General features: G+C 58.0%; 2 protein-coding genes and 1 long non-coding RNA gene across 5 annotated transcripts; all 3 read left to right on the top strand.

The window, feature by feature from the left end:
• Positions 1-84: 84 nt before the first annotated feature.
• Positions 85-9,842, top strand: LOC107500273. The gene is made up of 3 exons (XR_001594486.2): positions 85-149; positions 3,060-3,305; positions 9,742-9,842. It is a non-coding gene; the product is annotated as an uncharacterized LOC107500273 (long non-coding RNA).
• A 682-nt stretch (positions 9,843-10,524) lies between these two features.
• CHKB (choline kinase beta) lies at positions 10,525-13,683 on the top strand. 2 transcript variants are annotated; one of them, XM_016125335.2, is made up of 11 exons: positions 10,525-10,892; positions 11,029-11,137; positions 11,382-11,495; positions 11,643-11,776; positions 12,047-12,142; positions 12,264-12,322; positions 12,428-12,488; positions 12,594-12,702; positions 12,843-12,946; positions 13,190-13,271; positions 13,417-13,683. In XM_016125335.2, the coding sequence occupies exons 1-11, from the start codon at positions 10,669-10,671 to the stop codon at positions 13,489-13,491; spliced, it is 1,167 nt and encodes a 388-aa protein (XP_015980821.2). In that variant the 5' UTR covers positions 10,525-10,668; the 3' UTR covers positions 13,492-13,683. The 2 variants fall into 2 exon arrangements, with proteins under 2 accessions (XP_015980821.2, XP_015980820.2); XM_016125334.2 differs by having other exon boundaries at positions 10,528-10,892; positions 12,407-12,488.
• A 486-nt stretch (positions 13,684-14,169) lies between these two features.
• On the top strand, positions 14,170-22,232 carry CPT1B (carnitine palmitoyltransferase 1B). Of its 2 annotated transcripts, XM_016125333.2 has the most exons (19): positions 14,170-14,321; positions 14,778-14,937; positions 15,316-15,464; positions 15,750-15,927; positions 16,137-16,238; positions 16,424-16,561; positions 16,664-16,741; positions 17,145-17,252; positions 17,324-17,408; positions 18,016-18,211; positions 18,540-18,725; positions 18,994-19,099; positions 19,194-19,310; positions 19,602-19,766; positions 19,846-19,980; positions 20,074-20,226; positions 20,782-20,895; positions 21,446-21,538; positions 21,679-22,232. In XM_016125333.2, exons 2-19 carry the CDS (start codon positions 14,797-14,799, stop codon positions 21,760-21,762), a joined length of 2,328 nt encoding a protein of 775 aa, XP_015980819.1. In that variant the 5' UTR covers positions 14,170-14,321; positions 14,778-14,796; the 3' UTR covers positions 21,763-22,232. The 2 variants fall into 2 exon arrangements, with proteins under 2 accessions (XP_015980819.1, XP_036093694.1); XM_036237801.1 differs by lacking the exon at positions 14,170-14,321 and having other exon boundaries at positions 14,764-14,937; positions 21,679-22,231.
• The last annotated feature ends 593 nt before the right edge of the window (positions 22,233-22,825 follow it).

Here is a 22,825-nt window from a genome sequence, read left to right as displayed (position 1 = left end):
GGCGCGGACGGGGATCGGGTCCGTGTCCCAGAAGGGCTGCGGGTGGGGACGGGCGGGGCGCCCGCGGCGGCGAAGTCGGAGGAAGGCGGCGGTCTGGGCTCGGAGACCTCCGGTGAACCGCGCGCAGGGGCGCCGGGGCTCCCGGAGAGGTGGGTGCGGCCCGGGCACCGGGGCTGGGGGAGCTGTCCGCCCTTGGGTGCTGACTGGGGCCGGGGAGCTGTCCGCCCTGGGTGCTGACTGGGGCCGGGGAGCTGTCCGCCCTTGGGTGCTGACTGGGGCCGGGGAGCTGTCCCCCCTGGGTGCTGACCGGGGCCGGGGGAGCTGTCCGCCCTTGGGTGCTGACCGGGGCCGGGGGAGCTGTCCCCCCTGGGTGCCGACCGGGGCCGGGGGAGCTGTCCGCCCTGGGTGCCGACCGGGGCCGGGGGAGCTGTCCGCCCTTGGGTGCTGACCGAGGCCGGGGGAGCTGTCCGCCCTGGGTGCCGACCGGGGCCGGGGAGCTGTCCGCCCTGGGTGCCGACCGGGGCCGGGGGAGCTGTCCCACTGCTGGGTGCTGACCGCGCTGGATTCGGGGCGGACCACGAGGACGCTGGCTGGGGCCGCCGCGGGCTGCGCGGGCTGGACAGAGGCGCCGAGGGCCAGCGGGGGACGCTCTGGCCCTGACGCTGCGTTCCTTCGAGTCGGAGGACTTTCTCGAGCTCCGGCTGCGTGGCTGGCTCTGCTTAGGGCACGAGCCGTGTGGGGAGAGTGATGGCTGAAACCAAGCTCGGGAGTCAGATCTGGTCGGGGTCGGCTGGCGCCCGAGCGGGGAAGGGCGGGTCTCGGACCTAAGCACGACCGCTGCACACAGGTGGCAGGGGCGGGTTAGGGGGGCTGGAGCTTCAACAGGGGCACGGCGAAGCTGTCCTTTTTCCTTTGATGGAATTTATGCGCCCTGACATTTCTGTGTAAATTATCTCTGTGGAGAATTATTTCTGAGGGAAGGGTGGGACACTGGAGCGACTGGTGGCTGGAAATCACAGGGCAGAAGGAGCAGGGGCGCGTCGGCTAGAGCAGCAGCATTCCCTGGGCCGCAGCCTCCCAGCCCGGAGAGAAGGCCCGTGGCCAGGGGCAGGTCGTGCCCTGTGTTGTGCCCCAACCGCAACCCACCTTTTATCTCAACTACAGTGTTGTCTAAGAATGGCATTTAGTTTATGTTTCGCTCCCTGGTAACAGGGCTGCAGGAGAGCAGGGACACCATCTCAGCCATCTTGGAACCTCGGGCTCCAACCACATTGCCTGGCACAAAGCAGGTGCTTGGCAATGATGCAGATGAATGAATGAGAGGGCGTACGGGGTCTCCCAGGCCTGGAGCATTAAGTCTCCGTCCATTTTAAGAGCACTGTGGTCGGTTGGGCTAAAGCCCCTAAAGCAAAAGTGGAATGTTGAGCCATCCTTAGATTTCTGGGTTAAACCCTAAGTGATCAGAGTGAATTTACAAAAATTAACCGTCGGATTTCATTAGCTGATATTTTGTTGGGACTTTTGTATACATTCTTACAAGTGAAATTGACATATAAGTTGTTAATTTTCTTGAGCTATTCTTATTATCTTATAGCCTCATGTTTGAACTTCTTGAAAATACAGTCGACTGCATAAATTTTAAAAAGAAGCAATGTGTTATAGAGTTTAAAACATATGTGTAAGTAAAACATAACAACAGTACAAAGGATGGGAGAGGTAAATGGAAATATACGATTATAAGGTTCCTATATGTGATAGGATAATATTATTTGAGGGCAGACTACGATAAGCTAAAAATGCACACTATAAACCCTAAAGAAAATACTTTAAATATCACAGAGATAGCTAATTAGCCAAGAGTGAAGATAAAATGCAATACTAAAATATATTTGATTAATACAAAAGAAAGCAAAAAAGAGGGGAAATGGAACAAAGGTGAAAATGTGACAAATATAAAACACATAGTGAGATGGTAGATTTAAACCCAACAACGTCGATAATTACATTAAATGGAAGGGTTCTAAACACTTAAACCAAAAGCCATACCGCATAAAAAAGGAAGACCCAACCGCAGGCTGTCTGGAGAAATAAATTTAATGCAAAAACAAAGGCACGCTGAAAACAAAAGGCTGGGAGGGAAGATAGGAGTCAGTGACTAGGAAATGAAGAGCAGAAACCAGTGAAATAGAAAATGTACGAATAATTGAGGAAAATCAATAACTCCAAAAGCTGGTTCTTTGAAAAAGTTAATAAAATTGATAAACCTTTAGTTAGACTGAGAGAGAAAAAAAGGGGAGGGAGGAAACATAAATTAGGCATGAAATCAGGAATATTGCTAGATTCAACAGCTACTAAAAGGATAAGAAAAAGTATTATGAGCAAGCTTTGCCAAGAACTTTTACAAATTAGGTTAAATAAACAAATTTCTTGAAAGAGACAATTTGCCAAAGCTGGAACCAGAAGAAAGAGAAAAATCTAAATGGCCCTGTAGGTATTGAGGAAATTGAATTTCCAATTAAAAACCTTCCCACAAAGAAAACGAAACTCCAGACCCAGATCGTTTTACTAGTGAATTCTAACAAATGTTTAAAGAAGAGAGTATACCAATGCTACTTGAACCATTTCAGAAAGCAGGAGGCAGGAACTCTTCCCTGAACTCATGTTCTCAGTCCAGAATTAGTAATTGTGGTAATCTTGGAGAAAACTGTATTGCCAAAGAAACTGCAATCCTGGTTTGCCCAATCCTGTGGCCATTTGACTCCGAAAGTCTCCCCCACAAAAGCCAGTGGGCATTCCACCCCACGGAGAGAGCTGCTGGGCCTGTAGGAAGGGCACCTTCCACTGCCCTCCTCAGTGGGGGCACGAGTCGTGACAGGCAACATCCCCGGAGACAGGGCCAGGAGCTGTCAAAACAAGGAACTTCCTCTCCTGCCAGAGAAGGGGTCTTCACGGTTTTTGCTTGACGGTGGGCCGAGAGGAGACTTCTCTGAGTCCCCGAGCCACCTCTTCTGGGTCGGGGGTTTTATTGTCTTGATCCTCTTCTTACTCTCTCATTGTAGGTTTGAGACACCAAACATTTTTCCGTCTACAAGTCACTGAACATACAAACCGTTGTACACTGACTATGTTGGGGGATGAGAAACATCTTTTCATCTTTACATCACAAGACCTTGAGGATGGACCTTTTGGAACAGATGGCATGTAGCTCAGAGAACCTCAACTTGAAGCTGAATGCAACGTTCACAACTGGTCCCCTTAAGGATAAGGGGCGTGTGCTCCATACACAGGCTGGAGGGTGCATGGAGGTACGGACTGTCGAGGCAGTGGATGAGGCCGGAAACTGCTCTTGCCTCCCAGCATCTATTGTCCTGTTCCCCTATAATTTTAGAATTCCTGATTTTAATCAGCCAGTTAGCCCTCTACAATAAACACATTCTTCCGTCTCCCCTGCAGCTGGTGGCACGTGCCAGCTCCCAGGTACATCCTCCCCTTACGAGCCTGCTGGCACAGGCACTGGATAGTCTTTTCCAGCCCGTCCTTACCCCTGCTGGCGAAACCTGGAAGCCCTTGTTGGAACAGTTATCTGGGATGCTGAGGTAGCCTTGGGAATGCAGGACACAAAGGCAGAAAAAGATAAAGGAAACCCGGACCCGTAAGCACTTCATGTAATACAGCCACCATTCGACCCCGAGGCTGGCTACCTGTAACCTTTACATGAGATCAATAATCTTATCTCATGTAAACTGCATCGGAGCGCACAGGTGGTGCACTGGGCAATTTCGGTGAGCTCACTCAGTGCATTCCCTGTGTTCAACCGCACACAGCACTACTAAAATGTCCCTTTTACTTAAAAGGCTCTGTTATTCTGGCTCTTTGTGATTCATGGCCAAATATTATCCTAATCGCTACAGAGAATAGAGAGGAATAACCAGTTTGGAGAAAAATTTAGCACTATTTATTAAAACTGAAAACACACATACCCTATGATCCCAATGATATACTGCAGAGGTGGTTCTCAAAACAAGGTCTGTGGATTCCTGGCGTCTCCAAAGTTCAGCGACGTCAAAATTATTTGTATAATACTAAGATGCTATTTGTTCTCCATTGTGTGTCGATGGTGCAAAAGCATCAGGCCAAACTGCAGGTCCCTTGACACAAATCAAGGCTGTGGCACCAAACTAATAGTAATGTCAAATTCCTTACTGCCTGGGGGATAGAGCAGCTTCATTTAAGAATTTCCTCAATGAGCCAATAAAAATTATTAATTTTATTAAGTTCAACGCTTAATGCTTAATATTCAGGGTGATGACATAAAGCACGGCAGACCGAAATACAACAGTCGTCACAACTAATTACACGATTGTTTAAGTTGGCAGCTGAACTAGCCACTTTTTTTCATGAAACACTATTTTTACTTGAAAGAAAATTGACAAACTATGGTTATTCTGACTTGGGTATTTGGCAGAAAATTTCTCAAAAATGAGAAAGTGAGCACGTTACTTCAAGGAAAACAACTAATAGTATTTGTTGTTAATGATAACGTTTAAGTTGTGAAGCAAAAATCAGAATTTTGGAAAACAAGCTCGTCGCTGTGAGCTTAAAAGTTTCCCAGTATTTAGATATGTTTCTGATGAGGTTGCCAGTGATATCATCAAGTGTGATTTTTTTTTGATATTATATAATAAAGTGTATCAAAATTCAGAAGAGCTACATTACTCAGTGAACCAATATTTTCCAAGTGACCGATGAATGCATAAAGTTTCAGAATTTTTCACGAGTAGAAGACCCCTTCGCCATGTAAGGGACACCAATGGATTTTAATGTAACAGGACATAGAGGGTCCCTGATATGGTTTCAGATTCTAAATTGCAACTGATTTGTAAGAAACTACTTCTTGTCCAGTCTTAGAGGACTGTCAGCAAAGATCCACAATTATCTGAAAAAACTACTGAAATGTTTCCAACTACAAATCTATGTGAGGCTAGATTTTCTTCAGATATATCAACCAAAACAACATACTGCAAGAGACTGAGTGAGTGCAGCAGTAGGTATGGAGAACCAGCTACCTGCAACTAAGTCAGACGTTAAAGAAACTCGCAAAAAATGTAAAAACGATGCCACTATTCTTGTGAAGTTTTTATTTTATAAAATAGTTATTGTTATAAGACGTAAGTTATGTTAACATAAATGGGTTTATCATTTTAAGTGGATATAAAAATCATTCCTTCATGAATATACCATACTTCCTCAAGTTTTCGGGCAGAAAAATCAAATCATGTTCAAGGGAGAAAAATCAAGCTGAACTCAGAAGTTTCAGCTGCGCTATTCAAGAACTAGGACAGTGTGGATTGAGGAGCTGCAAGCTGTGAGGGAAACACTTAGTGAAAAATGGTCCCTAAAAGATATCAGGCCCTGATACCTGCACCTTGTCAATGTGACCCTATTTGGAAAAAGGATCTTTGTAGAAGTGATTAAGGAAAGGATTCTGCGATGAGATCATCCTGGATCTTCCAGGTTGACCCTAAATGCTGACCATGGAGGCAGAGACAGGAGGGAGGCGGCGCATGCTAAGGAATGCCTGCAGCCACCAGAAGCTGGGAGGGGCAGGAAGAATCCCGTCAGGCCGCAAAGGGAGGGCAGCCGCGTCGACACCCTGACTTCACCCGGTGACTCTGATCTCAGACTCCTGGCTCCGAAACTGGGAGAGAATCAATGTCTGCTGGCTTAAGTCGCCAAGGCACTGGCCCTTGTCACCGTGGCAGTAAGAAGGTAACAGTGACCCAAGACTTCGACCTAACCTGGCTGTCGTTCAGTCACGGCACATGGATGTTGACTGAAGTCATGGGCATAAATGAGGCCACTCAGGGTTCACAACCCTCACACACCCAACACTTACCAAATGCTGACGCCCCTTCGGTGTCCCAAAAAAAAAACTCACCACAAAATCTACCTCACGCTTCTTACATTAACACAATGAGCTAATGGGCAGAAACACAGAGAAGACCGGCAGCCAAGCCACAAACTCGACAAACCCATCCCAGCACACCCCACTCCGGCCACGCAAGCCACCCACGGCCTAAGGCTCCTCCGGTGATGGCACAGTCGCAGCGCCTCCTGGGGCTTTACACAGAGTCCCCGTGGAGAACGCCACGTAGATAAACCTGTACCGACCCGCGACCGCTTCTTGGCTTGTCCCCTCCAGCCACGCCCACGCTGTCCCTCCGCCATTTTTGGCCAACACCTTCATTCTTTTCGTGCCTTTCTTTGGGTTCCTCCGGAAGCAGAGCCTGAGACGAAGGCTTCGGGGGCCTGGTTGATTTGGGAAGTGAGGGAGGCGAGAGCCAGGCAGGGGAGGGGGAGCCGAAGCAGAGGAGTGTGGCCCGAGGTCACCGCTCTGGACGGCAGCGCCTCAGCCTCATCAGGACCCGAGGAGGGTGCTGGATGCCTCCTAGGACAGTCCTACTACTCACTAACTCACTGACTCCCGACCCCAGCCCCCAGCGTCGCCCCCACAGACCCAGGCTGTGCAGGCCTGTGAGCTCCCATGGTGTCGCAGAAGGCCTGGGGTACAGATGCGGCTCTGTGGACCACGGCAAGTGAGCGTGAGCTGGGGGCATCGGTCAGGACACCAGCGCGTGCTCCGCACAGACCCGCCTGGGCACCACGTGCGAGGGCTGGTCACACCCTCACAAAAGCCTCAGTATCAGAGTTAGCACGACACCTGCTGTGTCCACTGCCACGGCTGCTCCTGAGGCTGTAATCACGTCCATCATGTCCCCGTCCCCTGCATACTCCGGGTTCCTCACCATCGGCCGCGCATCAGCGGGCCTGCGTGGCTTGCCTGGTGGGCTTACCCGACCTTCACCCTTGGAAAGCTGTAGCTGCTGAAAGCACTTTTTCACTGTTATCACTTGGCCAAGGAGCAACCAGATAGACCCGGCTGATGCTGAGAGGGCCACACCAATGCCTCACAGCCGTCACGTGGCACCGCGCCTCTCCCCTCCTCGTGGTCAGGGTCGCTGAGGCCCTCGCTCTTGGCCCGCTGCTGCACCAGCATGAGTGGCTCACAGCGACCTGGTGGGACCTGCAGAATCAGCATCGGCGTGGGTGTTGTCCCTGGACCCCAGGGACGTCCCCTCGCGGAAGTGTTCCCTGCCTGGATCAGGGCCCTGATCAGCAGAGCTCAGCGTCGCCAAGAAAGGACGCGCGTGTGCTCCAGGTGGGTCACTGAGCCTGACGGCGAGAGACAGCCAGGCCCAGGCCCTGCTATTCGCATGTCTCAGTCCTGGACCCACACGTTTTATCTATTGGGGGACAGATCCATACCCCGGACTTCGATTCAGTGTATACGCCCCGCTCCTCGGGACACCGTGCGAGAGCCGGGACCTCAGGAGACCCCCTGTCGGATGGCCTCATGCAGACTACTCAGGGTGTCAGAGAACTGCCGGGCCCTGTGGCAACCGCACATGCTGCCTCCACTCCAAATGAGCTCGCCGGCCGAGGCAGCGTCACCCACACCCCCGGTGCTGGTGAACTGGACACCCTCTAAGCCCTGCACTGCGCTGCCCACATCGTGCAGAGGAAAAGAAGGACGAGTCGATGGTCTCTCCCAGGTGGAAAGGGTCTGCTGTAACCAACTTGTCACCAAGTCGCCTAGAGATGCTACAATCTCAGGGGCTGAGCACGGATCCTGGCCGCTCACAGGTTAGAGCTGCAGCAGCAGTGACAGATACGCCTTGCCACCCGAGCAAGTCCACTCAGGCCCGCCGCACAAGCACACGGTCGCCAAAGACAGAAGCTGGCTCACAGCCACCTACCTTGTTCAGGGGTCCCTCTGTAGTGCGTTCAACACAAGGCACAAAGATGGGCGCACATGCAACCACTCCCATGGGTCCGCCTTCCTCCCCAGACCTCCTCGACTCCAGTATTCCCTCTTGCTCTTTCCAGGTCCCTGACCAATCAGCTGTGACCCAGAAGGTCGTATGCACCCCTTAGATCACTCCTCCATCTGCTCCACTCCCTAAGAAGCGGACACACATGTGCACGGCCCGAAGCGCCACCCCTGCAGGAGTCCCATGATGCCATCTTTCACGGCCACCCCTAGCGAGACTTCAGTGCAGCAGCAATTCTCGCTCAGCTCATGTCGACGTGTGAAGCCAACCCGGTCTGTGACGTGTTCCTCCTGTCTGTGAAGAGAAATGCATCGGTGTGACATGGTAGGAGAAACGGCCACCGCTTCTGGAAACAGCTGGTGCCCTCTGGACAAGCACGGGTCCGAATGCTCTTAGCTGTGCAATGAATGGCAACTGAGCCTGGCGACCAGTCAACATGGAGCTCAGGACAGGCAGATTCAGTCACATGGCCATTCGATGTCATAATCAGGCACTCCGTCTCCACTCGGGTCCAGTAGTGTTCCAGAAGCTGCTTTCAGTTGATGAGTACTTCCCTACTGCCCCAGGCATGGCCTCGCCGTGGACCTCTTGGAGTGTGCAGATCTCATGTTGGAGCCTGTCGAAGGTGTCACACAGGGTCCCTGTCTACCATAAACGAGCCCAACTGTGACCTGTCAGTTCAGCTGAATGGCAGGGGAACTCACCCTCCAATCTCCAGGGCACCCAGAAATGGGTCTGCACAGCATTCCCACGGGTGGCACATGCCGAGTCCAAAGTCCAGAGGTGCCACACACTCTGCACCTCCCCCAGGTGTGACCCACACCCGGTGGCTCTCTTCCTAGCCTCTTCCTTCATGACGGACACAAGCTGTGGTAACTTGTCCTTTCTCAGCAGTGACACCCTGGTTTGCCCTCTGACGCTGCATTCTGGAAAATTTCATTGCTGAAAGGCTCTAGAACTTCCGAGGGCTTCTCTCATTCTGATGTGCCCTGTCGTGCCAAGCGTGTCATCAAGGTTATGGGGACTGTCCAAATGACTGAGGTCTCAGTGGATCACACTGTGACATAGCAGGAGAGTTAAAACAACCTTGAAGCAAGACAAGGAATGTTTGGCTGTCCTTCCCATATAAATGCAAACTGATTTTGGAAATTTACCCTTGAAAAGCATGCTCACCACATCAATAACTGCATTATCAAGTTCCAGATGTGCATTAACCGGTTCTAGCAAAGATGTCTCATCTGCCTGGCTGCTGTGACTGGGAATACTCCTTGGCTGTTTGGTGGTCAGCCATCATTTACTTGACTCCATCCGGATTCTGCACGGTTCATTCAGGAGAACTGAAGTGGATGTCCTGGGGACCTTCTCTCTTGCTGCCATGATTCTTCATCCATAGGCTACCCACCCCTGTGCAGGCTCCGCCCACAGCGAGGTATCATCACCCCAAGTGTGCACTGGGGCCGCAGAGGTTAAGTGCAGGGCTTTCTCACCTGACTCTGAGCCCTCACTCTAACCAGTGGCTCATGATGCTTCAGGTACCCGGCACAGTGTTTGCTCAGATCCTGTACCTAACAGCCCCTGAATAGTCTGGAGAGTTCCCTTTCCAAAGTAAATCAGTTATTTTGATAAGCCGCTCTAGGTCCCTTTGGGGAAGGGTTGGAAGAATATTTTTGGAGATACTTACGGGGACATGGTAGAGTCCTTCCTCCAAGAGACCAAGCCTCCCTTTCAACCAGTGAACTGCGGGTCTCGGCACTGGCTCAGATTTAAAGACACAAGGGTCAGGGTGCCACCACAACAGCCGATGTTTGCCTTCCGGTCACCAATTCTTGACTTCTTTCTGGTTACTCAGATCAAAGACTACCACCGTCCATAGGCACTGCCACGAGTACATGTGGGTCGGGTCATCCCGATTGCCACTCCAGCCTGGACACTAGCAGAAATGCAAGAGGCATTACTTAAGGTAGGATTCCAACCACGTGCGGAGGTGGGCGGAAGGGACTGATGCTGCCCCAGGTGTCTCCTCCAAGGTGCGAGCCCTTCCTCCCGGGTTGCGTGTTGCAGTGGTTCCGGGTCTGGAGACAGGATGGTGGTGGAGCAGAGGATGGAGACGTCAGTTTCGAGAAGGGCGACAACAGCCTCCTTTCAGAGGTGCACGCCAACTGACAGGGAGTCTCTGCCATGATTAGGAATTCACAGTACTTAGCGTCACTGGAATTATGGAATTATCCCAAAGGTCCCAATCTTTCATTCACAGCAGGTGCTGATTCTGCACTTAGGAAGTGCCGCACGCTCTCCACCTCCCTCAGATGCGACCCACACGCCGTGACTCTCTTCCTTGCCAACTGCCCCAGTGAGGGGCTCCCTCCCCGGGACACCCGCCCCTGAGCGCTCGGGCCATTCGGATCGCGCGGACCCGCCAGCTTGCGCGCGCCCGGGACGCGCTTCCCCGCCCACGTGACGCCCGCGCGCGCCCAGCCACGCACGACGCTCCTGATTGGCCCACGACGGCCCCTCCTCCCAGTCCCGGGCCCAACCGCGGCCTGTCTTCGGAGCGGCCCCGCCCAGAGAGGGCACGGCGCAGACGCGCCGGCGTCGGCCTTCCAGGGTCACGGAGAGAGCCGAGCGGCGCCGCGCAGAGCCGAACAGAGCCGGAGAGACCCGAGTGCGACCGGAGAAGCGCCGGCGGCCGGAAGCGGAGCCGAGCGCGGCCGGAAGGAACCGAGCCCTTCCGAACGGGCTGCGCGCGGAGGGCGTTGGGCTCCGCGCAGCCCGCGCGATGGCGGCGGAGGCCACGTCTCTGGCCGGAGAAGGGGCTGTCGGCGGCCGTTCGGCTAAGGACGGCTTGCGGCAGTCTAAGTGCCCGGCCGCGGCCCCGAACCAGCGGCGCGGCTCGGCACAGTCGCGTGACGCCGAGCGCCGAGCCCACCAGTGGTGCCGGGAGTACCTGGGCGGGGCCTGGCGCAGAGCGCGGCCGGAGGAGCTGCGGGTTCACCCCGGGAGGTGGGAGGGCAGGGGCGGGCGCTCCGGTGCGCGGGACGGCGTCAGGGTGGGCCGGCCCTCGGGACGCTCCGCGCGGCCTGGCACGGGGGCGGGCGCCCGGACGGCGGGCTGAGCGCGCCCTCGTGTGGGTCTGCAGCGGAGGCCTCAGCAACCTGCTCTTCCGCTGCTCGCTGCCGGACCACCTGCCCAGCGTGGGCGAGGAGCCCCGCGAGGTGCTGTTGCGGCTGTACGGGGCCATCCTGCAGGTGAGGAGGGAGCGAGGCTGCAGTAGCCGGTGGCTCTAGGACTGCTCACTTAGGTGTAGCAGGTGGTTTTGGCCCCGAAGTACTTGAAGACGCCGAGGCTTAGGGACAAGCCACTTGTCCGTTATCCCATTAAAGCTTGAACAAGGAGTCCCAGCTGTGAAGGCAGGAGAAAACTTTCCGTGCGTCGGCGCCGCGTTGCCTGTGGCCTTATGGCCTCTGCCCCTTGCTGTCCTTCTTCCTTCAGGGCGTGGACTCCTTGGTCCTGGAAAGTGTGATGTTCGCCATCCTTGCGGAGCGGGCCCTGGGGCCCCAGCTCTACGGAGTCTTTCCAGAGGGCCGACTGGAACAGTACATCCCAGTGAGCCCAGCCCTGCCCTACCCGAGGCACCGCCTACCTCCAGCCCCTCCCCTCTCCCAGTGTCTGCCCCACATCCCTCACCCCAGGTAGGGAATTTCCCCCTCCCGCCCCAGCCCCCTCACCACCCTGATAGGTTCCTGGGTGCAGAGCCGGCCGCTGAAAACGCGAGAGCTTAGAGAGCCCGTGCTGTCGGCAACCATCGCCACGAAGATGGCCCAGTTCCACGGCATGGAGATGCCTTTCACTAAAGAGCCCCACTGGCTGTTCGGCACCATGGAGCGGTGAGTTTGGGGCCCCCTCGGGGTTCCTGCTCAGCACACTGAGCCCCCATGCTGGCATTTACTGCTGGGCGGCGGCCGTGCCCATGGCTGTCTGTCTGTCTGAGCAGCCGAGTGGCAGGTCGGGTGTCCCAGCAGCTGGCATTGCCCCTCTCAGGACAGGCTTCCAAACATGTGCCAGGGAGGTCATGACAGTGGCAGAAAGCCGGGGGCAGAGAGGACAGCGGCGTGCAGGGATGGCAGAATGAGTATGTCCTGCTCTCTGGACCTCAGGTATCTAAAGCAGATCCTGGACCTGCCCCCGCCGGGCCTCCCACAGATGAACCTGCTGGAGATGTACAGCCTGAAGGATGAGATGGGCAGCCTCCGGTGAGCGCAGGCAGGACGGGGCACACAGGAGGTGCTGCCGGGAGCGCACGGCGTTCTCCCCAGGGCTTGCCGAGCAGCTTCGACCCTCCCCTGGTCACTCCTGCCCCTGTTCCCCCTGCAGGAGGTTGCTAGAGTCCACCCCCTCACCAGTGGTCTTCTGCCACAATGACATCCAGGAAGGTAGGAGAATTCATCCGTGTCTCCCGGCCTGAAGTGAGGGGCCAGAGGGTCCTGGAGTGATCAGACCTCACCACATTCCCCCAGGGAACATCTTGTTGCTCTCAGAGCCAGAAAATGCTGACAGCCTCATGCTGGTTGACTTCGAGTACAGCAGTTACAACTACAGGTGAGGATGGGGGTCCGCCCCCCAGGAAAACAGACCTGGCCTTCATCTCCGCCTCCCAGCCACCCCGGGGGATTTGGGGACCTAGTGTCTTCCCTCTTCCCCTAGGGGCTTTGACATTGGGAACCATTTTTGTGAGTGGGTTTATGATTACACTCATGAGGAGTGGCCTTTCTACAAAGCACAGCCAGCAGACTACCCCACTCGGGGACAGCAGGTATGTGGGCCAGAGGCCGGGGGGCGGGACCTGGCCTGTGAGGGAGGAGGAGGGTGAACTCTGGAAGGAGCGGTGAGAAGGGGTGTTAATGGAAATGGCCCAGAGTCCCCTGTTTCCTGACTCTTGTCTATTGATCTCAGCTCCATTTTATTCGCCATTACCTGGCAGAGGTAAAGAAAGGTGAGGTCGTCTCCCAGGAGGAGCAGAGGAACCTGGAAGAAGACTTGCTGGTTGAGGTTAATCGGTGAGGAAAGGTAGCTGGGCGGGCCGGAGCAGGGTGCAGGAGAGGGGCTGAGGGGAGGGCAGAAAGGTGCCAGCGTGCAGTGGGGACCAGGGGCGGGGACGAGGGCTGAGGCTGCGGGGGGCCGCTTGATAGCGGGAAGAAGGGTCAGGACAGGGCGGGGTCAGGGACAGGGGAGAAGCTAGAGCTTCGGGATCTGGGCGATGCCAGGCGTGCTCTGAACCCCCCGCTCGCCCTGTCCCTCAGGTACGCCCTGGCCTCCCATTTCTTCTGGGGTCTGTGGTCCATTCTCCAGGCATCCATGTCCACCATAGAATTTGGTTACTTGGTGAGTAACCCAGATGGGTGAGTTAGGGGGTGGCGGGGGGTGTAGCAGGGGCCTTGTGTCCACCAGTAAATCTGTGGGCAGTCCCGGGAGGCAGTGGGCAGACTTAGGAGCCTGTTCACCAGCATAGGGTGGCTTTCCTCTACAGGAGTACGCCCAGTCTCGGTTCCAGTTCTACTTCCAGCAGAAAGGGCAGCTGACCAGCTTCCACCCCCCATCCTGACTCCACCGCCAGCTCCTCGGGTCTTCTGGGAACCTCCAGGGCAGGACCTTGGAGTGAAGGGCAATGAGCAGAAGGCCCTGGGGCCTGGGCTGAGCCCCTGGTGACATGGGTGGAGGAGACTGACCTCTCCCTGGCAATTGGTGGGAGCCCTTTGGCTGTGAACCTTAAGACAATAAACAAGCTTCTTTCACACCTGTCCTAGTCCTGCTTGGTGCAGCAGAAAGTGCCAACCAAGAAGGCACACAGACTGACAAAGTGACCACGGTTCTGAGCCTGTTTCCTTTCCTGAAAAGCATGGTTTTTCAGTGTTCTGGGTTTGAGAGTGGTTAAAGGGTCCATTCTGCCAGTCAGAGCCTCCTGCCCTCCCCACTCCCTGGCTCCAGCTTAATGTGATAAAAACTAGGATTGGTGGCAGGCGGGGGAGTAATGGGGCCGAAGACCGCCCTGGAGGGGGTGGGGCTGGCCACCCCTGTGACCTGGGGATCAGGACAGGCAGCACAGCTGACACACCGATGACCTTTTCCCTACATTTGGCTATTTTTAGCTCTAATGCCACCAACCTCACGTGAGGTCCTTCCCACCCCCACATCCCAAGGGCCCAGACTTTTGAGCAATCTTCAGCATGCAGAAAGAAACCCAGCCCTCCCACTCCTGATTCCTGCCTTGGAGGGGAGGGGATTCTGGTCACCGCCCCGCAAGTTTTCTCAACCCAAATTTGGGAGTGGGTGTCAAGTTCCCTAGGAGGGCGGGGCAGGGTGGCTGGTCTGAAGGACGTGGGGACACGGGCCAGAGCGACCGGCCCCACACGCGGACGGGAGTGAGCCTGAGCTGTGAGTGGAGTTGGGGGCAGCACAGGGCTACCTGCCCGGCCTGGAGTGCAATGCGGGAGAGAGGATGGGCCGGGGGTCCCCCGCGGTCGGGGCTGGGGGAACCCGGAGCAGGCGGTGCTCAGGTGCTCGGGAGAAAAAAGCTTCCAGAGCACTTCTCAAACCCATCCCGAGGCCGCCCTTCGCTGCCCTCTGCCCTCGGAGATTCTGACGCTTCTGAGGCCTTGACCCCTTCCCGACCCCTACAGCATTTGTCAGGCAGCCAGCTCGGAACACCGGCGCGAGGGTTCTCGGGCCGTTAGCTGGGCTGGGTAGCCGGGCAGCGCTGGCCAGGCCTGGGGCGCTGCGGGGGCCCGGAGGCCGCTATCCGGGTGGGGGCAACGCCAGGCCGGGGGCGGGGCCTCAGCTGGGGGCGGGGCCTGCCTGAGCCCATCCGGGTACCCTCCCGCCCCCTCCCAGGTGCGGGCCAACCTCCAGGATGGCGGAAGCGCACCAGGCCGTGGCCTTCCAGTTCACCGTGACCCCAGATGGGGTCGACTTCCGGCTTAGTCGGGAGGCCCTGAAACATATCTACCTGTCCGGGATCAACTCCTGGAAGAAACGCCTGATTCGCATCAAGGTGGGCGCAGGTGGTTCTCCTGGCCTCTTCCGCCAAGCAGGTGCAGAATAGAGCCTTCCAGGGGTAGAGGCCAGGTGGCAGCTCCTGCCCCATTGTCGAGGCTCTCCGCCCCCGCTCTGGCTGACAGTTCTGCTGGGGGACAGGGTCCAGCATGCAGAAACGAGGGTTCCTTAAGGTGTGGAGCGGAGCTAGGTATGCAGGAAGTGGCAGCGGGACACTGAAGAGCTGGGTGCCGCGGGCGCGGGCATGTGAAGGAGGGGCAGCATAACGGAGGAGTGAGAGCACAGCAGGTGGCCAAGGGGGACAGCCTTCCACCAGGACCTCCAGGTGCTTGCTTGCCGCTGTCCTTCCTACCGCTGTCCTTTCTCTGCCCCGCAGAACGGCATCCTTAGGGGTGTGTATCCTGGTAGCCCTACCAGCTGGCTGGTTGTCGTCATGGCAACAGTGGGTTCCTCCTACTGCAACGTGGACATCTCTATGGGGCTGGTGTGTTATATCCAGAGACACCTCCCTGAACTCCCTGAGGGGTGAGAAGCGGGGCCACGAGAGGAGGCGGGGTGGACTCCAAGGCCAGGGTTCCTGAGCTGGGCAGACACAGAACAACAGCCACTCGAGGTCACAGGGGCAGCCCTCCCCCCGCCGCCAGCACCTTGGTCCTGTGTCCACATGTGCATATGCGTTGGACGTGTGGTGTGCCCAGGGAGGTGGCTCTTCGGTGCCTCCGCCAATGTGGTTCACCGCCGTCAAGACTGCAGTCAGAACTTCCGAGGCCCGCCTCAGTGGACCTTGCAGCCCTCTCCCTTCTCTGACAGATGTGGCCCCTACCAAACCCCACAGACGCAGGCGCTCCTCAGCATGGCCATCTTCTCCACCGGCGTCTGGGTGCTGGGCATCTTCTTCTTCCGCCAAACCCTGAAACTGCTGCTTTCCTACCACGGTTGGATGTTTGAGATGCACGGCCAGACCAGCTACTTCACCAAAGTCTGGGCTGTGAGCAGAAGCTAGTGGAGGGCTCTGGGCATCTGATCTGAGACCCAGGGGCCTCATTTAGGGTTGCGAGCTGGAGGGGGGAGGTAGGCGGGCATGAGTGTCTGGCACAAGGGTTTGTCCTGGGTATGCGGTTTGGCGCCCAGCTCCTCAAGAGTTTGTTTCCATGCATTTCCTTGGCTCTCGGTCCAACACTCTGCTCTGTACCCCAGATCTGTGTCCGCCTTGTGTCCAGCGGGCGGCCCATGCTCTACAGCTTCCAGACGTCTCTGCCCAAGCTTCCTGTGCCCAGCGTGTCAGACACAATTCGGCGGGTGAGGGCCTGGGCCAGGCATCCCAGTGGGTGGGGTAGCTGGACTCAGAGAAATTGTCCAAACACGAGGGACTGTCCCCTTAACAGCGGGGCTTTGAGAGCAGTGGGGCTGGGGTCAGCAGAGTGTCAGGACATAGGCGGCCATTGCTGCCCAGCCCCCACGCTGATGATACCCTGACTGGACAGTACCTGGAGTCTGTGCGGCCCTTGTTGGATGACAAGGAGTACCACCACAAGGAGGCGCTGGCCAAGGACTTCCAGAACAAGATGGCCCCCAGGCTGCAGAAGTACCTGATTCTCAAGTCCTGGTGGGCAACAAACTATGTGAGTCCTCCGTGCCCCCGGGCTTGCCCTCCCTGCCTCTCGGCCGCTGCCCACACCACGCCCCATTCCCTCGGCTCTAACCCCCCACCCACCTACCCGAAGGTGAGCGACTGGTGGGAAGAGTACATCTACCTGCGAGGCAGGACCCCCATCATGGTGAACAGCAACTACTACGTCATGGTGAGATATGCTCCTATGTGCTCAGCTCTGTCCCCAGCCCCAGGTGTCAGGGCAGAAGGCCCAGGGGACAGCCCAGAGCCCTGGCGGGGGTTTCCATGGGTAGGTGGGGATTCTGGGTGAGGCCTGAGGGAAAGGGAAGGTGGGCAAGATCCTGGAAGAGAAGTCGAGATGCATCTTCGAGGAGATGGGGACACTGAGGATCTGAACAATCCAGTAGTCCTGCAGCCTGAATGTTGGTTGCTCTAAGGGCCCTTGCAGCTCACTGCCCTGCCCAGCCCAGGCCCTGTCACTGCCTGGGCTCCCTCACGTCTTTGGCAGTTCCCCTGACCTGTGGGACGGACTAGTAAAAAGGGACACCTCTTAACAGGGCCCGTCACAGCCCCGCACCTGTTCCCTCCTGTAGGACTTTGTGCTCATCAAGAATACAGAGCTGCAGGCAGCCCGCCTGGGGAACGTCGTTCACGCCATGATCACGTATCGCCGCAGGCTGGACCGTGAACAGATCAAGCCTGTGAGTTGTGTCGGGTTGTGGGCGTGCAGGGAGACCATGTGCGCGCTGAGCTGTGCGGGCCTTCTTCCCAGGTGATGGCACTGGGCATAGTGCCCATGTGCTCCTACCAGATGGAGAGGATGTTCAACACCACTCGGATCCCGGGCAAGGAGACAGGTACCCAGCACAGTCGCGTCCGTGTGGGGTCGCCGGACCAGCCCCTCCCTCCCAGCTGTGGGCCCGCTGGGCTCTGTGGCCTACTGCCTGTCCGTCACCAAGTGTCCTCAATGTCTCAGGGTTGTGTAACGGTCAAAAACAGCCAATGTCTGAGCAATGTTAAGACATCTCCTGTTCATAGGCGAGGTGCCAGTGCTGAAACCCGGGCCCTCCTCCCGGGCTCATGGGGGAGCTGGTGTCCTGAGCACCATGCGCCACGGGAGGTGCTGCTGCCTCTGTCGAGGGTGACAGGCTTGTGGGAATCTGGCCGGGGCCACAGCCTGTGTTTCTGACAGTTTGTCATTTCCCGAGCAGTGGTCCCCTCCTTTGTGACATGCCTCTGGGGAGTGTTGTTGGCATGAAGCCAGAGGCATGGAAGCACCAGTGCAGGCCCGACTCAGCGCCAGGCGGGGGGGGGGGGGGGGGGGGGGGGGGGGGGGGGCGGGCAGGTGGACGCCTGGCAAGGCAGGGGCCACCGGCCACTGAGCTGGTTGGTGGGGGCCACGGTGGAAGTCGGGAAGGAAGGGGCTGTCCGCCTGGCGCGGCCTCAGCCATTGGCCCCTCACAGATGTCCTGCAGCACCTGGCGGAGAGCAGGCACGTGGCCGTGTACCACAAGGGCCGCTTCTTCAAGGTGTGGCTGTATGAAGGCTCCAGCCTGCTCAAGCCTAGGGACCTGGAGCTGCAATTCCAGAGGATCCTGGACGACCCCTCGCCGCCTCAGCCAGGGGAGGAGAGGCTGGCGGCCCTCACTGCCGGCGGCAGGTACCGCAGTCCGAGCCATCAGGCCCTGCTGGCTGGAGGTCAGGGGTCCGTGAGGGCCCGGCACCCACCCAGGGACTGGGGGACTCACTCTGCCGAGACACTGCCAAGGAGGGGCGTGCGGGCCGTGCGCGGTGCCGAGCGGCAGCGGTGCAGCGTTGCATCCGTGGCGTCTCCCGGGGCGGGGGCCCGTCTGCGGTGCCCGGGGGCGGGGGCACCTTCCGGGACAGCCCTGCAGCCCCACCGCGGCCCGGCGCCAGGCTGGGTCCTGGGAGGCGTCCCCTCCGCGGCCAGCATCCGCCCCGCCGCTCACCCCGCCCTCACGTCCCAGAGTGGAGTGGGCCCAGGCACGCCAGACCTTCTTCAGCTCCGGCAGGAACAAGGCCTCTCTGGATACCATCGAGCGCGCGGCTTTCTTCGTGGCCCTGGACGAGGAGTGTCACTGCCATGATCCGACCGACGATGCCTGCCTCAGCCTGTACGGCAAGGCGCTGTTGCACGGCAACTGCTGCAACAGGTGAGCGCCACGGGGCTGCCGGGCCCCTGCCTCTCCCCGCCCGAGCCCCGCCCCCAGCCCGCCCTCCGCCCCGCCCCAGCACCGCCCGCCCCCAGCACCGCCCCCAGTGCTGCCCCGCCCCAGCCCCGCCTGCCGTCCCCGCCCACAGCCAGCCCTCCGCCCCGCCCCAGCCCCGCCCCGCCCCCAGTCTCCCCACCCCCCAGTCCCGCCCCAGCCCCGCCCCAGCACCCTCCGCACTTCCCCGCCACCGCGGGCTCCTGCTCCGCAGGTGGTTCGACAAGTCCTTCACGCTCGTGGTCTTCAAGAACGGCAAGATGGGCCTCAACACGGAGCATGCCTGGGCAGACGCCCCTATCATCGGGCACCTCTGGGAGGCAAGGGGCCCAGAGAGGGGTCCTGCGGGTAGGCTGACAGGGGCCTGGGGGCTGGGGACGCGGACAGCCTCTCAGCCTGACCTTCTCCCTGCAGTTTGTCCTGGCCACGGACGTCTTCCACCTGGGCTACACGGACACTGGTCACTGCCTGGGCACACCAAACGCTGCGCTGCCGCACCCTCAGCGGCTGCAGTGGGACATCCCTGAGCAGGTGCTCAGGCTGAGCCAGAGGGACAGGGAGGGCATGCGAGAGTGACAAGTACCTGAGATGTGCTGCTGCCTCCTCCCATCTGGCCCAGCCCCGCTCACAGGGGACACTGAGCAGACTGGCCACAGGGAGACCAGACATCTCAGGCCACGTGCGGGCTGGAGGAGCTGGGAGGTGTGAGCCGCATGTCCGGGAGGACTGTCAGCACCTCCCTCCTCCAGAAGATGTGGAGGGACCCTGACGCTGCCCTTCCAAGAACTCTGCCCCCAGCTGACCCTTCCCGTGTCTCGGCAGTGCCAGGCGGTCATCGAGCGTTCCTACCAGGTGGCCAAGGCGCTGGCAGATGATGTGGAACTGTACTGCTTCCAGTTCTTGTCCTTCGGCAAGGGCCTCATCAAGAAGTGCCGGACCAGCCCTGACGCCTTCGTGCAGATCTCCCTGCAGCTGGCGCACTTCCGGGTAGGCGCCCGCTGGCCGCCCAGCGAGCGGGCAGGGCTGCACGGGGCTACCTGCCAGGTTCACCCTCTGTGTTCCCCAGGACAGGGGCAAGTTCTGCCTGACCTATGAAGCCTCCATGACCAGGATGTTCCGCGAGGGACGGACGGAGACTGTGCGCTCCTGTACCAACGAGTCCACAGCCTTCGTCAAGGCCATGGTGGAAGGGACCCACAAGGTGTGACCCAGCAGCCTCACAGTGAGGTGACCCTCTGCCTCCTGCCACCCTGGGGGTCAGGGCCATTCTTCACTCCCCCGTCCTGTGCCCCAGAAAGCAGACCTCCAGAGTCTCTTCCGGAAAGCCTCTGAGAAGCACCAGAACATGTACCGCCTGGCCATGACGGGTGCTGGCATTGACAGACACCTCTTCTGCCTCTACGTGGTCTCCAAGTACCTGGGGGTCAGCTCCCCCTTCTTGGCTGAGGTCAGTGCTTTTGATGGGAGTGGCCGTGCCTGCTGGTCTTGGCCTATTTTCTGTCCGGCCGGCTCCCTTGAAACTGTCCTGGAGGGGTGGGGCCAGTTGTCCTGCTCCACGCCCCACACAGACCTGTGGTTCTGACACTGAACGAGAGCCCCCCACCCCACCCCATGCAGTTGGAGTTCCTGTGAAGGAGACAGACAAATGTGCGAAGCGCCAGGTGGTGACAGCACTCCTGAGAAAAGTGAAGAGGCTAAGGGGATCAGGCTGGGTAGAGGTTCTCCAGACTCTGAGGCCAGGGTGTGCCCCGTGCATGGGACAGCAGGACAGGAGGGGGCCAGAGGAATGGGCAAGAGGAATGGGCAGGTCAACGAGCCTTGACACAGGATCGAGGGTTTGCGCAGATGCTGGGATGGGGCCCCAGTCAGGAAGGTTCTGCACTGCATTCACTTCCGCACCCTCAGCCAGAACAGTCTGGCTCGAGCAGGTGCTTGGGCACCACCTGGCGGCAGATGCACGCTGAGCACCTGGTGTCTGACCGCTGCAGCCTGGTTGTTGCAGGTGCTCTCAGAACCGTGGCGCCTCTCCACCAGCCAGACCACTCAGTTCCAGATCCGTATGTTTGACCCAAACAAGTACCCCAATCACCTGGCCCCTGGCGGTGGCTTTGGCCCCGTAAGTACCTGTGGAAGGGGATGGGTGAGTAGGATGGGGGCCTGGGGCTTTCGGTGGAGAGTGCAGGGCCTCAGAGAGGTCAGGCCAGAGGCGGGAGCACAGCCCTGACCCCGCCCTGCGTGGAAACAGAATGAGTAGCTAGCAGCCTGGCAGCCTGGCACCTGGGACCCCGCCTGTGCCAGCACCCACCGCGGGAGCAGGAGCGCAAGCATGCCCAGGGCTGCTTCCCCCTGACATATGCTTGCCGGACAGAGCCTAGCTCTCCAACTGAGAGACTCGCGCGGGATGTTTGTCAGGGAGCTAGAGACGCCCCTGGACAGAGGCCACAGTGATCTTGAGCCCCCCTGAGGGAAACATGAGGTCTTGGGTCTCCGGGGGGGTGGGGGTCTGGAACTTCAGGGGCTGAGCTCTTGGGTTTTCACACTGTCGCCTGGGTGGTCCTGACCTCGAGAAAAAGGTGGCTTCTGGGGCGGACCCTTCCTGGGGGTCCTGCAGGGGGCAAGGGCAGCCTCAGTTTGGCTTGTAGGCCCTCACCTGGTGCTGTCCTCAGGTGGCAGATGATGGATACGGGGTTTCCTACATGATCGCGGGTGAGGACACCATCTTTTTCCATATCTCCAGCAAGTTCTCAAGCTCAGAGACAGTGAGTCTCCTGCTCCCGCTCAGGCCTGAGGAGGGGGCGCCACCCGGGGCCCTGTCTGGCTGGGGAAGAGTTCTTGCTTGTGGGGACAGAGGGACAGGGGGGCTCGCTTGGAGGTTGATTGGAGCTCTTGGTGCCCACAGAATGCCCAGCGCTTTGGGAACCACATCCGCCAAGCTCTGCTGGACATTGCTGATCTTTTCCAAGTTTCCAAAGCTGACAGCTGAGGGCTGGAGAGATGCCAGCCACCCTTTTGTCCCCACATTAGAGGAATGGGTCTGTGGTCAGCTTGTAGGCACGAGGGGTGGCTGTGCACAGGTGACCAGCTCCAAGGACAGCTCTGGCAGCAGGGGCTCCCCAGGCAGATGCTGCCCCTGAGGGTCCTCATGGCAGAGGTGGAGTTGGAGTGTGGAGGGGGTTTTGATTTTATTTCTTGGTAGATACTAATAAAAATAAGGCTGCATAATTCTCTTTGAGCCTGTAGGTTCCTGTGTTTTGTTTGGGAAGTAGAAGGCTCTTCACCAGCCCTAGCTCAGGCCAGAGAGGTGGCAAGGGCAGGGCTGAGACTGGGAGACTAGGAAAGGCTTGTGACCTGTTTTGAAATGTGTGTCTCTGCTGAGGTCACTGTACATAGCCACTGTGTGCACTTGGAATAAACTCTTGCTTCAGAACCTTCCCCTGTTTCCTGGGGTGACTTCTGTTTGTTTGTCTGCTGGGGAGTTGGGGCCCACCCACTTCCTCCATGCATGGGCGTGGCCTCTGCACCCCTCTGGGCTGGAGCAGAGCCCTGTGGGGCCCTCGGCCTCCTCCTGGACATAGGAGGTACTGCAGTCTCGGGCTTGAGGTCCGGGTGTCCCTGGTCATCATGTCTATGAGAGAGCATGTGCTCCTTTCCTCCGGTCAGCTTTCTTATTAAAGTAACATGAAAAGTAAGCAAAAAATAAAGTGTAAATAGCTGCTCGATTACTATCGCTACATGCTTGAGCGAATCCAGGTCTCAGCACCCTGCTAGGCGCCAGGAGCTGGAAGTGAGTTAGGAACAGTCCCCAGCCCTGTCTCAGGGCCCAGTGTTTACTGAGCACCGGCCATCCACTTGGCTCTGGGCTGGGGATTCAGCGGTGAGCAGGGCACCGCCTGCCCAGGTGGAGTTCACTACAGGTGAGGCAGATGTGGATTGGGGATGGAGCAGCTGGCAGGGGAAGCAAGAGATTTATCACCTGCTTCCTGAGTGTGCCATGGTGTGCTAGGCACTGGGATACAGCAGTGAACAAAACCGGCAGAAACCGCCCC

Source organism: Rousettus aegyptiacus, unplaced genomic scaffold (assembly GCF_014176215.1).
Source record: "Rousettus aegyptiacus isolate mRouAeg1 unplaced genomic scaffold, mRouAeg1.p scaffold_m13_p_2, whole genome shotgun sequence".
NCBI lineage: Eukaryota > Metazoa > Chordata > Mammalia > Chiroptera > Pteropodidae > Rousettus > Rousettus aegyptiacus.
The sequence above is the reverse complement of the archived record's forward strand: the minus strand, read 5'-3'. Positions and strand labels throughout refer to the sequence as shown.